The sequence below is a fragment of the Aulostomus chinensis genome, chromosome 15, assembly GCF_037954235.1.
Source record: "Aulostomus chinensis isolate RoL2024-O1b breed Wild chromosome 15, RoL_Achi_v1.0, whole genome shotgun sequence".
Lineage (NCBI taxonomy): Eukaryota > Metazoa > Chordata > Actinopteri > Syngnathiformes > Aulostomidae > Aulostomus > Aulostomus chinensis.
Genome location: NC_141334.1, coordinates 22,279,976 through 22,293,974, shown reverse-complemented (window position 1 = coordinate 22,293,974; position 13,999 = coordinate 22,279,976). Strand labels below are relative to the sequence as shown.

General features: G+C 41.0%; 1 protein-coding gene across 3 annotated transcripts; it reads left to right on the top strand.

The window, feature by feature from the left end:
- Nucleotides 1–269: 269 nt before the first annotated feature.
- On the top strand, nucleotides 270–12,095 carry wnt11 (wingless-type MMTV integration site family, member 11). 3 transcript variants are annotated; one of them, XM_086226980.1, is made up of 6 exons: nucleotides 270–465; nucleotides 1,910–2,001; nucleotides 3,610–3,854; nucleotides 5,866–6,143; nucleotides 6,298–6,590; nucleotides 10,139–12,095. In XM_086226980.1, exons 2-6 carry the CDS (start codon nucleotides 1,919–1,921, stop codon nucleotides 10,311–10,313), a joined length of 1,074 nt encoding a protein of 357 aa, XP_086083106.1. In that variant the 5' UTR covers nucleotides 270–465; nucleotides 1,910–1,918; the 3' UTR covers nucleotides 10,314–12,095. The 3 variants fall into 3 exon arrangements, with proteins under 3 accessions (XP_086083106.1, XP_086083105.1, XP_086083104.1); XM_086226979.1 differs by having other exon boundaries at nucleotides 1,883–2,001; nucleotides 10,139–12,094; XM_086226978.1 differs by having other exon boundaries at nucleotides 1,833–2,001; nucleotides 10,139–12,094.
- Nucleotides 12,096–13,999: the final 1,904 nt, after the last annotated feature.

The window sequence follows — 13,999 nt, the reverse complement described above, 5'->3', positions numbered from 1 at the left end:
TCAAAAAAATAAATGTAGCTGATAAAACTTGCCTAGCTGTTCTTTGTAACTTCTGTACCTGAGGTCAATCCAAAACATAGCCATTGTCTGAGGAAATTCAATGGATATATGATGGAAAAATTAGGGGCCCCTGAAAACCACTGGGTTCCTAGATCTTCTGGGCGCAGCCCTGTTTGGACAGACTTTCTTATGCTAATGCTGGTCTGACATCAGCAGTGAGATCAAAGCGTAGCCGGTGTACTTAGAGCTGAGTCTGCCCCTCACAACCTCACTGACTCTACCCTACTAAACCTCTCACACGTATCCACCGCTCCGAAAAACACACCATGCGTACCTTTCCGGAGCTATTCGACCACCCCATGCTGGATTTCCCCAACGCATCTGGCTGACCTCATAACGGATAGGACCACACTGAATGACTTTTCTTTACTTTGCTCGATCTATCGGTGAAGGAGCCGCACAAAGGTGAGCTGCTGCTTTTAAGCTTTAAAGTTAACCTTAGTTATTCACTGAGTGTATGTGAGTCAAGACCTGTAACCGAGTTGAAGCAGAGAGGAGAAAAATGGTCCTTCGTATATCCCCCCATATATTTTACTGTTAAGTCATTTAAAATTCGGGTCAATAGCGCAACTTCATTGCACCTTGGGATCTGCTTGTGAATACAACTGACTATGAATTATCGTTTAAACTGAGTATGTTTTTTACAGCAACTTTATTAATCGACTGTGTTGGGCAATATCTACAAATGAAACCCTCGCTATTCGTTATGGACAAAGATATATTGCCAAATGTGTCTTCCATCTATATTACAGACAATTGTATCTTTGGTAAGAGGGCCTGTAAATGTATATTTATTTGATAAGATCTGGTCTCTTTGGCTAAATGTAAAACACACTGGTGAATACGCTCGAGCCCATATAAGTCAACTGTATGATAATACACTCTTAAGTAAAATTAGAAACTTAATAAACCGATAATAAATGCGTCGCGCCATTCTCTCATTTTGAAACTACATGTCAGAGGTCTGGTGCTTGAAATCAACACACAATGGTTGGCTGAAGGGTTTCACCTATCTCATTTAAATAAGTCCCACTTTTCAGTTTCTCAGTTTCAGGCGCCTCTAAGCCATTAAGCGCCATTATCAGCTACCTGCACGCTTTAACGCGCTCACTTAGAGCCCCTTCAAAGAGATCCATATCAGCAGCGTTATCAGACAAGGCTCCTGGTCCCACCACTGTCACACAGCACCTGAAATTACTCTCTCATGGTGAGGACGCTGTCTGACACACCAAAATATTGCAGACAAAAATATCAGGCAAACAAAGCAGCCAGCTAAAGCGCCTAAAAGGTCCTCATGGCTGCATGCACAACAAAAATATGAGAACCTAAATTCTCAAGGATCTGTCAGTAATTGGATTTAAAAAACACAGATTATGATATTTCATGATGATATTTCAATTGTAAAATATCTTGTCATCACAAATCAACAGGAAAGCAAATAAAATCAATTTTATTAATTTAAAACATCGTTGTTCCTTCTGCACTATTTGAAATTGAACAGATGTGTTTATCCATTTACAGCAAGAATCAAATTACTTGATTAATTCTTTCCTGAAAATCAGCCATTTCTCACACTTGTCCTATATATGTGATACAAAATTTGTTAATATTTAAATGATCCTCACAAGATCTTCTGATATTTCCAGAGCTTGCACACATTCACAGTAAATTTTAATTATCTGCTCACCGAATTGTGGTACTCTGAATGAACCGATGCAGAAGTTGACACGCTGTGGTACTAATAAATCCCATTATTCCATGTTTTACTCCAGGGTTTAGCGACAAAGCCGTGCCATGATAGAGGACTTTTGTGTCTGAGCAGGTCTTTGTGTTTGTGCCCTGTGTGAAGTGTCCAACCATGAAGAGCAGCTCTCATGTCCTGCCTCTTGGTGTGCTCACGGCTCTGCTGCTGTCTCAGGTCTGCGCCGGCATCAAATGGCTGTAAGTATTCTCAGCAGTGGGGAAGGGTTATCTCATTTTCCAGGCCTTTCCTTGTCCTTTGCACCATGTTCACGTTCAAGGGACTTCAAAAAACATGACATCACTAAGATACATTATATTGTGTGGCTTTTAAATGTATATTTCACTGAGTTTATGGCGTGGAGGGTCCATGGCAGCTTTGAAATGGGCCCCAACATTCCTCAGGTTGCTCCTGATGAAGGGAGAGTGTGTGTGGATCTCATGAAAGGGGCGATTAGCTAGTGGTTCCTCAGGTTATGAACGGAAACCTCTTTTTTTAACTTCACAGAGACAGTGTGGTTCTGTTCTAAGGTCTCAGATCAAAACAATCCCCCGAAACAGAGGTTACAGCTTTGAATCTGTGTAAAACTATTGTGCTTTCGAAGGAAGTCGCAATACCAAAAATAAAAATCATCACCTCTTAAAATAATTTCCTAAGTCAAATTTTGACAATTGTTGTCTAAAACAGCTCCTTATGTCTTGTTTTGTCTCCAGTTTTTTTGTGTTTTCTGCAAAACTTTAAAAACGACTTAGGGAATTATTTTAAGAAGGCGACGAAATAGTATTTGTTGTTAGTGAGCTTAGCAGTATCATTTGAACTGATTTATTTTCTATTATTTTGTTTACAATGATAATGTAACTGATTTCTTATTTTACAATGGAATGTCCTTAACTAAATTGACGTGTATTTTATTGAATCCCATTCTTTAGGTCAGGCCATTCTACACAGGTTTAACTCAAAACATCCATGTCCTCTTATCAGAATGTGTGGTTTTAATACAGCGAGAAGGAACGTGAGATGGCATGTGCCAAATCTAACATCTTCCAGTCTTTATAATGCACAGCGATGCAATGCAAAACAGATGCAGCTGTAAACACCTGTGTGCAATGGGTTTCCGTGAGCCCAGTGGAGTCGCAGCTTATCGTCAGGCAGAGAGCGGCGGCCCCCATGGCCCCTAATGCAAAACAGGCCATGTTGCAGGCACTGCTGCCTGGTTCTCACGGACACAAAAAAGCAGAGATCAGAGATAACCTGCTCTGTGGTTCCTCTATTTAGTTAATCCTCAATAAATTGGAGTCAAATGTGTTTAATAAACATGTGATTTATGTCAAACTGGGGCCAGAATGGACAAAACATCCTGTGGTGGAAAACGCAAATGGACGAAGAAGATCTACGTAAGGGTGTAGTCACTGACTGGATCAGTGATCTTTTGGCAAATCTTGATTCCTCTTCTGTGCTTCAACAAAAGGAAAATCCGGCGCCAAGAACGTTTCACTTATATTTTATGATTCTGCAGCTGATCCTCCCTTGGGATTTTCACTGTGATAAGATGGTTCTGCTCTGTGATCCATGCCAGCATATTTTCCTGCCTGAAGCAATATCTCTTTTTTTTCATTTATTTGTTCAAAGCTGCTGTATCTCAAAGAAATATGTGCAAACGAGAAATTCACTAACATTATTCCCATAAATACTGTCATTTCACAACTTCCTCAACAAAAACATGTGAGGGCAGTCATCACTAATGCAATGAAGACAACTCATTCATTGTAATGCTGATGAAACCTCTTGTCCATTTCTTTCCCTCACAGAGCAATATCCCACACTCCTTCATCTTTAGCCATCAATCAGACCCAACACTGTAAACTGCTGCCTGGACTAGTGTCCTCCCAAGCTCAGCTGTGTCGTAGCAACATGGAGATCATGCAGACCATAATCCAAGCTGCCCGTGAAGTCAAGAAAACATGTCAGAAGACCTTTGCTGATATGCGGTGGAACTGCTCCTCCATAGATATTCCTGCTGACGCCACCAAGTATCGGCCAGACCTCGACCGAGGTAGGAGCTCAGTGCTTATTGTCATGGTTGACACGTGATAGATATCCAAAACCAGTCATTAAGGAATTTAGGTGCTTACAGTGCTTTTTTAAAAATGATCCTATGATGATCCTATGGTGCACGTGCTCATTACGATAAATTTAGAACAGTACTGCTGTTAAGCGTGATACCACACTGACTCCTTCAAATGTGATATCAGCATTATCTGGCTGGTTCACCGTAGCTGGTTCTGTTGCCAGAAAAGCCATGAATCTGCCAAAGGCTGCTGCTGGGTTGTGGGTGGGTGTGCTGTGCAGAGGTTCTCAGAAAAAAAACGTGGCTGCCATTTGCAAAATGAACTGTCTGCAGCGAACAGGAAATGGCTCATCTCTGTCCAGGGATAGCTTTGATCTAACCCGCCCACGGTTATACATGACTTCTCTCCATACTTCCAATTGCTCCCTGGACTTTAACGCTTTCCATGTACTCATATCATGAACAATTTACTTCGGCACTCATTCTGTGAGTATTGATGAGCTGTGTTTGATGGATAGATTTTGTAATGGTGGTCAGTTTCTTTTGTTCACAGATGGAAAAATGAACGGGAAAAATGTAGACAGAGGTGGATTCTGTGAATGTTTTGATACGTTATCATTTCTATTTCGTTTTTCCTTTTTTCTTCATTTGTTTGGCTTGAAATGTTAATGTGTTGTTATAATTCTTTACCAGCTTAACTCTCTGAACCTTAAATCTTTGTTGAAAGGCATGCTTTCTTAAGGAATAGAAAATGAAAATCATTAAAATTTCAAACTTTATCAATTAAAAGTTGTAAAAATATGGGGTATTATCAGATTTTGCAGGTCTCTGATGGTCCAGAAACAATACAGGCAGAATTTAATCAAATCATATTCTTCCTGTGTTCTATCAGCTTTGCATGAATGGGATCCTGTCAAAAACCAAACAAAAAAATAGACAAAAAAAATTGTGCTTTTTTTCCAGCACAACTGGAAAGCCATGATCGCCTAATATTTGTCAATGCGTATTTTTATTATATTGATCACACTTATTGATTACTTAAGCTATAATTTAAAAAATATTAATCAAATTAATTACAGGATTTATATAACTGTAACTATAAGATACTGCACAAAATACATTATTACATGATTACTACAATGATTTATCACAGCTGAAATCGCTAAAAACACAGAGTTTCAACTTTATCACGAACCATGAACAAATCACATGTGATGTGCACTTCCGAATTGAAAAATAACCACATCTTGAAATTGTGTTAATTCAGCAAACTAAGTATTCTCTGTCATTTGAAATAAGCAAAGATGAACAGTTTGCTCTAACCAGATCCTGTTTAAAATATATAATTTTGCGCTCCTCAGTATAACTGCAAGGTCATTATTGAATCACCTGACAAAAATTCAAAGACATTTTTGTTGGTGTTTTATTGAAAATTGCCATTCCAAAATGCAATTAAATTTGACAATAGTGAGTAAATATGTGATGAGGAAAAAAAAACTAAACAAAAAAATCACACGCATAAACTGCACAGGTGTCAGAAGATTAAACTGTCCATGACCTGCTTCCATGAATATAAATTCCAGACAATACAGTAATTATACTACTGAAGTTGTGTAATATTTTAGCCTAGAATTTGGTTGTTCTTGGTGACCATTAAATATAATTATCACTCTCCTTAAGGAGGTAATGTTCTTGTTGCCTTTTGCCTTTTAGCAGGATTTCTAAAAGCTACAAGGTTGAATTTTATGAAACTTGTTGGACGGTTGTAATATAAGCCAAAGAAGAATCAATTAAAGTTTGGGCAAGATCTGTTTTCTATGGCAAATGATGCCTTATTTTAAAATCTTGGGTTTGGTCCAGGTACACTAATTGAGTGCCCTCTATGTCCTTGTGTGTAAATTTACCAAGGCAAATGATCTCTGCATAGCTTCAGAGTATATATTGTCAGCTCCTGTTTGAAAACTGTTTTCTAAGAGTTTCTATTCTGATCTATCAGGAACAAGGGAGGCTGCTTTTGTCTATGCCCTGTCGGCAGCTACCATCAGCCACACCATTGCTCGGGCATGCACTTCTGGAGATCTGCGGCTGTGCTCGTGTGGTCCTATTCCTTCTGAGATCCCAGAGCCTGGCTATCGCTGGGGGGGCTGTGCTGACAATCTGCACTATGGTTTGATTGTGGGCTCCAAGTTCTCTGATGCGCCCATGAAGATGAAACGTGCAGGTTCCCATGCCAACAAGCTCATGCACCTACACAACAGTGAAGTTGGGCGCCAAGTAAGAAATATTGGCATTTTGAGCTCCCTTAACATAAAGAGGAAATATATGGAAATGTTTTTAATACTTTCAAAAGGGAATGTTTTTAATGATTTTTTTTGTATTTCTTGTTTTTCTCTATCTGACCCCATTTGTTCTCTGTTCTCATGTCTAGGTACTGAGAGAGGCTGTAGTGATGAAATGTAAGTGTCATGGTGTGTCTGGCTCCTGCTCTATACGGACCTGCTGGAGAGGCCTGCAGGACCTTAGAGAGATTGCCATGGACCTGAAGAACAAGTACCTGTCTGCCACCAAAGTAGTCCACCGGCCAATGGGGACACGCAAGCAGCTGGTACCCAAAGACATTGACATTCGGCCAGTGAGAGAGAACGAGCTGGTTTACCTCCAGAGCTCCCCAGACTTCTGCACCAAGAATGAAAAACAGGGCTCGATCGGCACACAGGACAGGTAAGACTAAAACAAAATGTTCTTAGTGCAAGTCAGATCACAAGTTATATCAGTGGTAGACCCTGATGTCTGCTCATCCAGGACATTGACTTACTGAAGTGCTATCTTGCTTGATGGCACTGTTTAGTTTGTAGTCAGGCTGATAACAAGCCAAGTGCACTGTCTGTGGCTTGTCTGAGCATGTGTCACTGCAAAAGGTCTGACTGTGTGACTGACTGGAGCCCTTGTCCTTCTATCTGGAGCAATTACTAATGCACTCATTCTCAGGACTGAGGGAACCACAGCTGATACCAACTGGAGGGGACAACACAGATTTGGAAACATTTAGAAGTTCCCCTCATGATAAACTTGAACGTACACCAGTTGAGAGGGTGTTAAGATCTGCTGGTTTGTATCATGTGCGCATGCAGAGAGAATAACATTTTTCTGCAAGTCTGATCACACAGAGATCTGGTGAACTAGTATCAAAGAAGAATGTCACAAATGTTAAGCACTATCTTACGTTGTCATTGAATTTTCCAGTTTTCCAAAATAACTGAGAGCTGAGCACATATTTTACACCATGTTATTGAGCTATGGACTGCACGGCGCCACAGGCATGTTTTGAAGATTACTCGTGGCTGAAATTCAGCAAACATAAAAACTTGATGTCATATAAATAAATGAGATGTTGCTAAGATATTATGCATGTCATACATCATATGACTGTCATATCATATGTCTGTCAGCCTCATGCCTCTACACAGATAAACGAAAACATGCTTCATGTCAAGCACAGTCACTGTGTCTGTATACATTGCAGCAGCCACGTGGTGGTGGTGGGGGCTACTACTCCCATATTTAATCGAGACAAATTTTATCAAAGAGATTCTTACTTAATCACATGGCCATTATTGTTTGCCCTACCTCCTCTCTATGCTGCTCTCTCACTTACCGGTGGCCACTTGAGTGGAGGTTTTTATCAGTCATTACACTTGAGTTGACCTCCTGTCTACATTGTTTGCTCCAAGCTGCTCATTAGACCTGAGAGCAGCAGAGACTTTTTATAGTCGGGATCAGACAGAGAATATTGTATCATTATAGCGGTATTTGGGAGTTCAAAACCACCCTCTCTTAAGGCTTTCTTCACCCAAGAAGCGCGTTTTGCCCAGGGCTGGGCAATAAATTAATTTTATTGATTAATTCGAATGTACTTTACATCCATTTTTTTAATGAAAATCGATTATCTCTTCAACATCCTCCACCAATTCCCCTTTTCACTCTGAAAAATGTGTGTCAGCGCGGATTTTGGACCCGTGTTTGCTTGGCATTAGGGCACATTCAAGCTTCCAGAAGACCCAGGTCTGAACTCCCGCTGTGAGGGCTGCGTGCCTGTGTTTTTCTCTCTCATATGTCATCACACTGATAACGTCATCATTACACATAAACGTGCTCTTTTGCAAAGCATACAAACTAGGCGCCGATTGGAAAATTTCCAGTTTTTGGCTAGCCTGGAAGGGAGCCGAAGAAGCTACAGGCGAAGCCTGACAGGCGACACAGTGACACAATCAGGATGCGACAGGAAGGTTGGTGAAACCTGAGACGACGCGGGTTGCCTTTTTCACACTGCAAGCGAGCAGCGCTGCGCCGCTAAACACCCGGGTCACATGGCGAGTCGGTTGATGCGGGTCGAAATGCCGAGTCGACCCTTTCAGAGTGCCCAAAAACCCATGTTTGCAGCATCGTTTTTGGTGCAGTGTAAAAGGGGCTTAAGGCTCCTTGTTGGGCTCCCTGATTTCAGAGTGCACGCCCCCCATGTGCTTATATACAAACAACATGGCAGCGAGTGGTGAAGATTTTGTTCCCAAGAAAGGACAAGTATCCTCAGTTATTTGGAATTAGTTTGGGTTTGTGGAGTCAGACACAGAACAAGAAAACACTTCACTGCAAATGGTGTTTAAAGGCTGTTGCTACCAAAGGTAGCAGTACTGCCAACTTTACTGCAGCACCTCAAACGCAGGCATGCTGCTGAGTGGGAGAGGTGTTGCTCCCTACGAAAAGAACAAGAATGCAGCCGTCCAAACACTGCCACCAAAAAACAACTGAGCATCTTGAAGACATTTCCACACTGACATATGACGTACGGTAAGAAAAGGGCCCGGTGGAAAGCGGTCATGGATGCAGTCGCGATGTGTATTGCAAAAGATATGGTACCCATATACACCATGAAAAAGCTGGGGTTTATGGACCTGCTTAAATTTTTAGACCCCAGGTACGTGCTTCCAGGCCGCAAACATTTTTCTGGTTGCCTTGCCTCAGCTGTACAACAGTGCTTGCCAAAGGATCGCTACGGAACTGGAAGGGGTGTTTTTTTTACTCTGCAACAACCATTCTGTGGTCCAGCAGTGTGATGCAGCCCTACCTAAGTTTAACGGTGCATTTCCTTCGTGACGATTGGACTCTGTGAAGCGTCTGCCTACAAAACCGTTTACTTTCTTGATGACACGAAGGGAAAATAATTGGCCATGGGCTAAAAGACGCTCTGAGCTTGTGGAATCTTGCTGAGGACCAACTCACCTGTGTGACTATAGACAACGGCACCAACATGATCAAAGCTCTGAAAGACAATGAGAGACCTGGCCGTCAGTGCAATTGAACAATTGCTTTGTCATCTGCAAACTGATTTTAAGTGGGGGGGACAAAATCGATTTAAATCATGAATCGGATTTGTTAAATGATGTTAATATTTTTAGGCCATATTGCCCAGCCTTAATTTGCCTTTCACTTACTAAAGAATCATCTCGGACTCACAAGACATTTTTTCCTGACATCATTACTTCTTTGTGACATCAGAATGTAGGAAGAGCCAGCCATATACATTTAACTTGAAGTAGAAAGCAATCATGTCATTCTGATTACAGCACCGCAGTGATATGACAAGATCTCAGTCCTGAAAAGAAAAAAAACACAGAACATAACCGTGTGGGGGTTCCATCTATTTGTCAGCTCCCACTGCTGTAGTAAAACCAGATTACACTCTAGTGACTCCTGTCCCTCCTCCTCTTTCACTCCTGCAGCAGCCATTAGCTCAGCATCTCTCTCACCATGCTGGTCATTAACACTCTGCCACCATAAAACAGAGTAATAATGAGGAGGGGGAAAGCTAAAGACAGGGGGCAGCCCTGTGTATTCACTTTGATTTATGGTGGGGCTATTTGCTGCTCACTTAAGATGCTTCTGAAATTAGAGGCTCCAAGCATCCAGTGTGCAAAGACAGGAAAGAAAAAGTGTTGGAAGGAGTGAGGGTAAACTGTCCAGTCAAGCATATTTAAAGGACTGTTGTTGGCTCCTCACAGACTGCTGGATGCAACATTTAAAATGAAGTTATGAATGTAATTTTCTCAGGCAGGAAACCAAAATGGAAACAGATTATCTCTCATAGCTGGTTGTTCAGTCCAAAATATCCTCCCTTTTCTGTATCCAGGTCAGGAAAATGCTTTAACATTTTAACAAAACATACTTGTAATGAAGTAAAATGCCTACCTTCATATCTCTTATGTTCATTTCAGGCAATGCAACAAAACGGCCCTTGGCAGTGACAGCTGTGACTTGATGTGCTGTGGCCGTGGCTATAACCCCTACACAGAGAAGCTGGTGGAGCGCTGCCACTGCAAGTACCATTGGTGCTGCTATGTCACCTGCAAAAAGTGCGAGCGGATTGTGGAGAGATATGTCTGCAAATGAGGTGGCTGCCGGCCCTGTAACTTATCCTCTACTTGTCCTACCAGAGCACTACAATACCATGAAGGCATTCCTTTGTCTTCAGCTTTAGCTTGTGTATTTAAATCAGACCTGGTTTAATCTTGTGCCATTTTATTATTCAATCTCCAAACTGCCAAATGGGTTTCTCAGCTTTTTTATATTGCAGACTTGGACTTGGTGTGGTGACAGTTTATGTGAAGACTGCCGTCCTGACCATTAATTCCCACAACAGGGATAATGAAAGTCTATTTTATTATATCTCTTATAAAAAAAAAAATGATACTGGATTTTTATTTTTATTTTTTTTTGCATAAGGAGCGGGATTGTCTGGAATTGTATTGGCTTCACTCCTCAGAACTTTTTTTAAGCATGAGTGGCATTTTTTCCCAGTAATTTAAGACAATAGAGGAACACAAAGGGAAATTCAAGTATTTTTCAATCATGGGACATTTTCAACATGGTTGATGTTCTGAACTCTCACCATGTGTGCTGTGTGGATTGCCACATCCTGGTGGACTAAGAAGAGACTGACGGATTGTTCAGATTGTAAAATGATGCATTATCTCATTTATGTCTGACATGCAGGCTGTTTAAAATATATAATATTTTACAGAGCATATGAACTCATGGATTTTGTAAACCACTTCTGTGTGGATGTACATACTCTTATTTTGTATACTGAAATAAAGAAAGAAATATTTATAAAATAATTTTAAAAATCTTCACTTTTATCAAAGGTTGCTAATAATTTCATGCTCACATCTACTGCACAGTTTATGCAGATAGTATGCATCAGTATGTTTCATACTGCAAAAGAAGGTGCTTGGGGCACAGAGTAGGAATGAAATAAAAGCTTCCTCCCAAATGCAAGTCAGTTTACCTTCAAACTGTTATTTTCATGTAAAACAGTTAAATAGTGTTGCTTTGACGAAAAATCGAATATTCTTGGAGGCTAACTATTTTTGAACTAAACACCATTTCGTTCAGTGCAAACCAAGTGTTATAAATTAACAACTGACCGCAATCTGCAGTATTGTGTTGTAAATCAGCTGTGGTGCTAATGAGTTGCAGGGTTTGACCTGTTGAGAATTTGGGCTCTTATTCAGTCAAAGCCTGGGAAAGTGTTTGTTTGGACATTCCACATTCTCACAATAGCCATTGCAAAGGGTTTTGTTGCCTCTCCTATTAGTTCTCAAAAACTTTTGAAAGCCAGAGCCCTAATAGCCAAGCATCAACTCATAAAAAAAGAGACAGAAAGAGAAATACAATTTATTTTGGATGTTGAGGCATGGTGTTGGTCTGGTTGTGGGGAGCAGAAGTTGCAGTGTGTGGAGCAGTGGTAGTTCCTACTGATCAGCCTTATGTTGGTTAAAGTGGTTCTCATGATTTAGCACAGACAGAAATAGCTGTGGGAGATAGGGCCCATGCAAGGACCTCACATGATACATGGCAGCAGCAAGCTGAACACTCAGTGTAACACTGCTTTACCCTCACCAGTGGACACACACAGAAAACTGAAGCGTTGGACTCACCTTTTCTTTTACATTATTTCATTTCAGTTTATGGTACCAATGACTATGATAGTTTGCCTATCTATCTTAGCTCATGAAAATAAGGCTTCAGATTCCAGATTCAAACCAATGTTAATGTAAGAGCAACCATGCAATGAAGTCTTAAGAGGTGTGTTGTTATATAGCAGCTTTCTAAAAGCAGAAATGAACACAGAGTTCTGTGGTCTGGGTTTGGGGGCAGGGAGGATTTACTTGTGTGCAGGTGAGCAGGATTCTGTGCTGTCTTCACACAGGCCTGTCTGTCGACAGCCGCAAGGACTCTTCAGTCACTGGCATTCCTCAGCATGACAGTTTGAGAGAATAGGTTTGTGTGTATGAGTGTGTGTTTGAGTCCATCCACTGCTGTAATTGAGCTCACTGTTAGAGAAATGCTAGGCCTGACTGAGGTCTCAAACTGCCCAAACAGCCCTCAAACCAGAGTGCACGTGGATGAAAATGTGCTCATGGACACCAGTCATGTCTTTGTGGTTGTGTGATTCAAAACTGCTTACTGCTTAACGTCCAATATGAGTCCCTTTCAAACATGTTAAATACTCCCTGAAATGTTTACATTACTCAGAAAAGGTGCTGACAATGAGGGAACCTACTGAACTCTTGACCTCCCAACTAAGATATGTTCCCCATAATTCTTGTATCTGATCTTCTCTCAGTTAAGTCGGGTCTAGACATTATTTTATGAAATTGCTATCATGTTAATGTTTAAATCAACTTAAGAAGTTTTCCTGTAATTTATCTCCCACCACTACCATGCTAAAATAATCAGGAGGGAAAGCTAGTATGACATTTGCTTGATTTCGTCACGCCTCCAAAGATTAGATGGGGCCTTATGTCTGGCCTGCCTTCTTCTGGAAACACTGAACCTGGCCAGGTGACCCTCCGTGCAACCATTGTTATCATTGAGCTGTGTAACTATTCAGCTAACCTCTGTCTAACCCTCTGAAAGTATGTCCCTCAGACACAGTCCGCACGATTTCATGTGAGGACTGGTTGAACTAACACAATATGATCCTGTTTTTCACATTATTTAAGTTCACATTCCTCCATTTATGTACATGTGTCTGTCACCACAGAGTAGAAGAGTGGTTGTAGGAGTAAGTGGGACATGAATAGGCTGCCATTTTTTTATCATCAGGTGAAATACAGCTGTAGAACAACCCTCATCATGGTTGATTAAGCACCTTTTTTGTCCCAAGTGAAGACAAAACAAAAGAAAAGATGAAAAAAACAGAACAAGATGCTGAAGTTGGTTTCTCTGTTTTCTCTGTGTCTTTAAAACAAAGTATCGGTGTATGTCTCCATGGCTGGTGTGATCTCATGCTCTGTGGGAATAACCCGCTAATAGAGACGGAAAAGATTACTTTCATGGTGAGCAGTGAAAATATCAGGGTTTAAAGTCAGTGGACAATACAATGCCAATTGCTTTTGTGTGGCCGGTAGTCGAGCTAACTTTCTGTGAATGAGGGAGACAAAGAATTTGGCTGGAGTGGTAAAGGCTTTCAGATGTACTGACCCATACTGTAAACTGACTTTTGTGGACTCCACCCCCACCCTCACCCTCCAAGCTTTAAATAGGATCCTGGCAGTATGTGCTGTTAAAGGCCATTATTTTGTGTGTGTGTGTGTGTGTGTGTGTTGGTGCGTGTGTGTGTATGTGTGTGTGTGTACACTCATGTAGGTTGCCAGGAGATAGTAGATCAAGTAAAGCATGCACCATTCTAAATAAAACCAAACCGTTAGATTTATGAGCAGACAGTGACAGAACCAAGAGTGCACCGACATGTATGGAAAATAATTTAGCAACATCCCTTTAGCCTCTGAAACACCGGGCGGATGGTGAGCATCTGTTGTCCTATTCATCAAAGCGTTAATGTTTGCGCATGCTGGTGCATACTAGCCCTTTTTGGTGACTTTTCTGGCCATTTGAGCATATCCAATCATCCAGTGGTGAGATAAATCACCAGTTAGCTTTCATCAAATCAAAGCATGATAAGAGAAATGGAAATGAGCAAAGAAGTGTTTTGCTTTTAATAAGGAGTGCACAATAAAAGGACTGTTTGTATCTAATTTATATCTGCTGACTCCTGGTTTTCCTTTTGA

Bases quoted from the DNA above. Each gene is read 5' to 3' on its own strand.
- wnt11 (XM_086226980.1), top strand. From the start codon at position 1,919: ATGAAGAGCAGCTCTCATGTCCTGCCTCTTGGTGTGCTCACGGCTCTG. The intron at 3,855-5,865 runs GTAGGAGCTCAG...CTGATCTATCAG, and splicing joins TCGGCCAGACCTCGACCGAG to GAACAAGGGAGGCTGCTTTT. The intron at 6,144-6,297 runs GTAAGAAATATT...TCTCATGTCTAG, and splicing joins ACAGTGAAGTTGGGCGCCAA to GTACTGAGAGAGGCTGTAGT.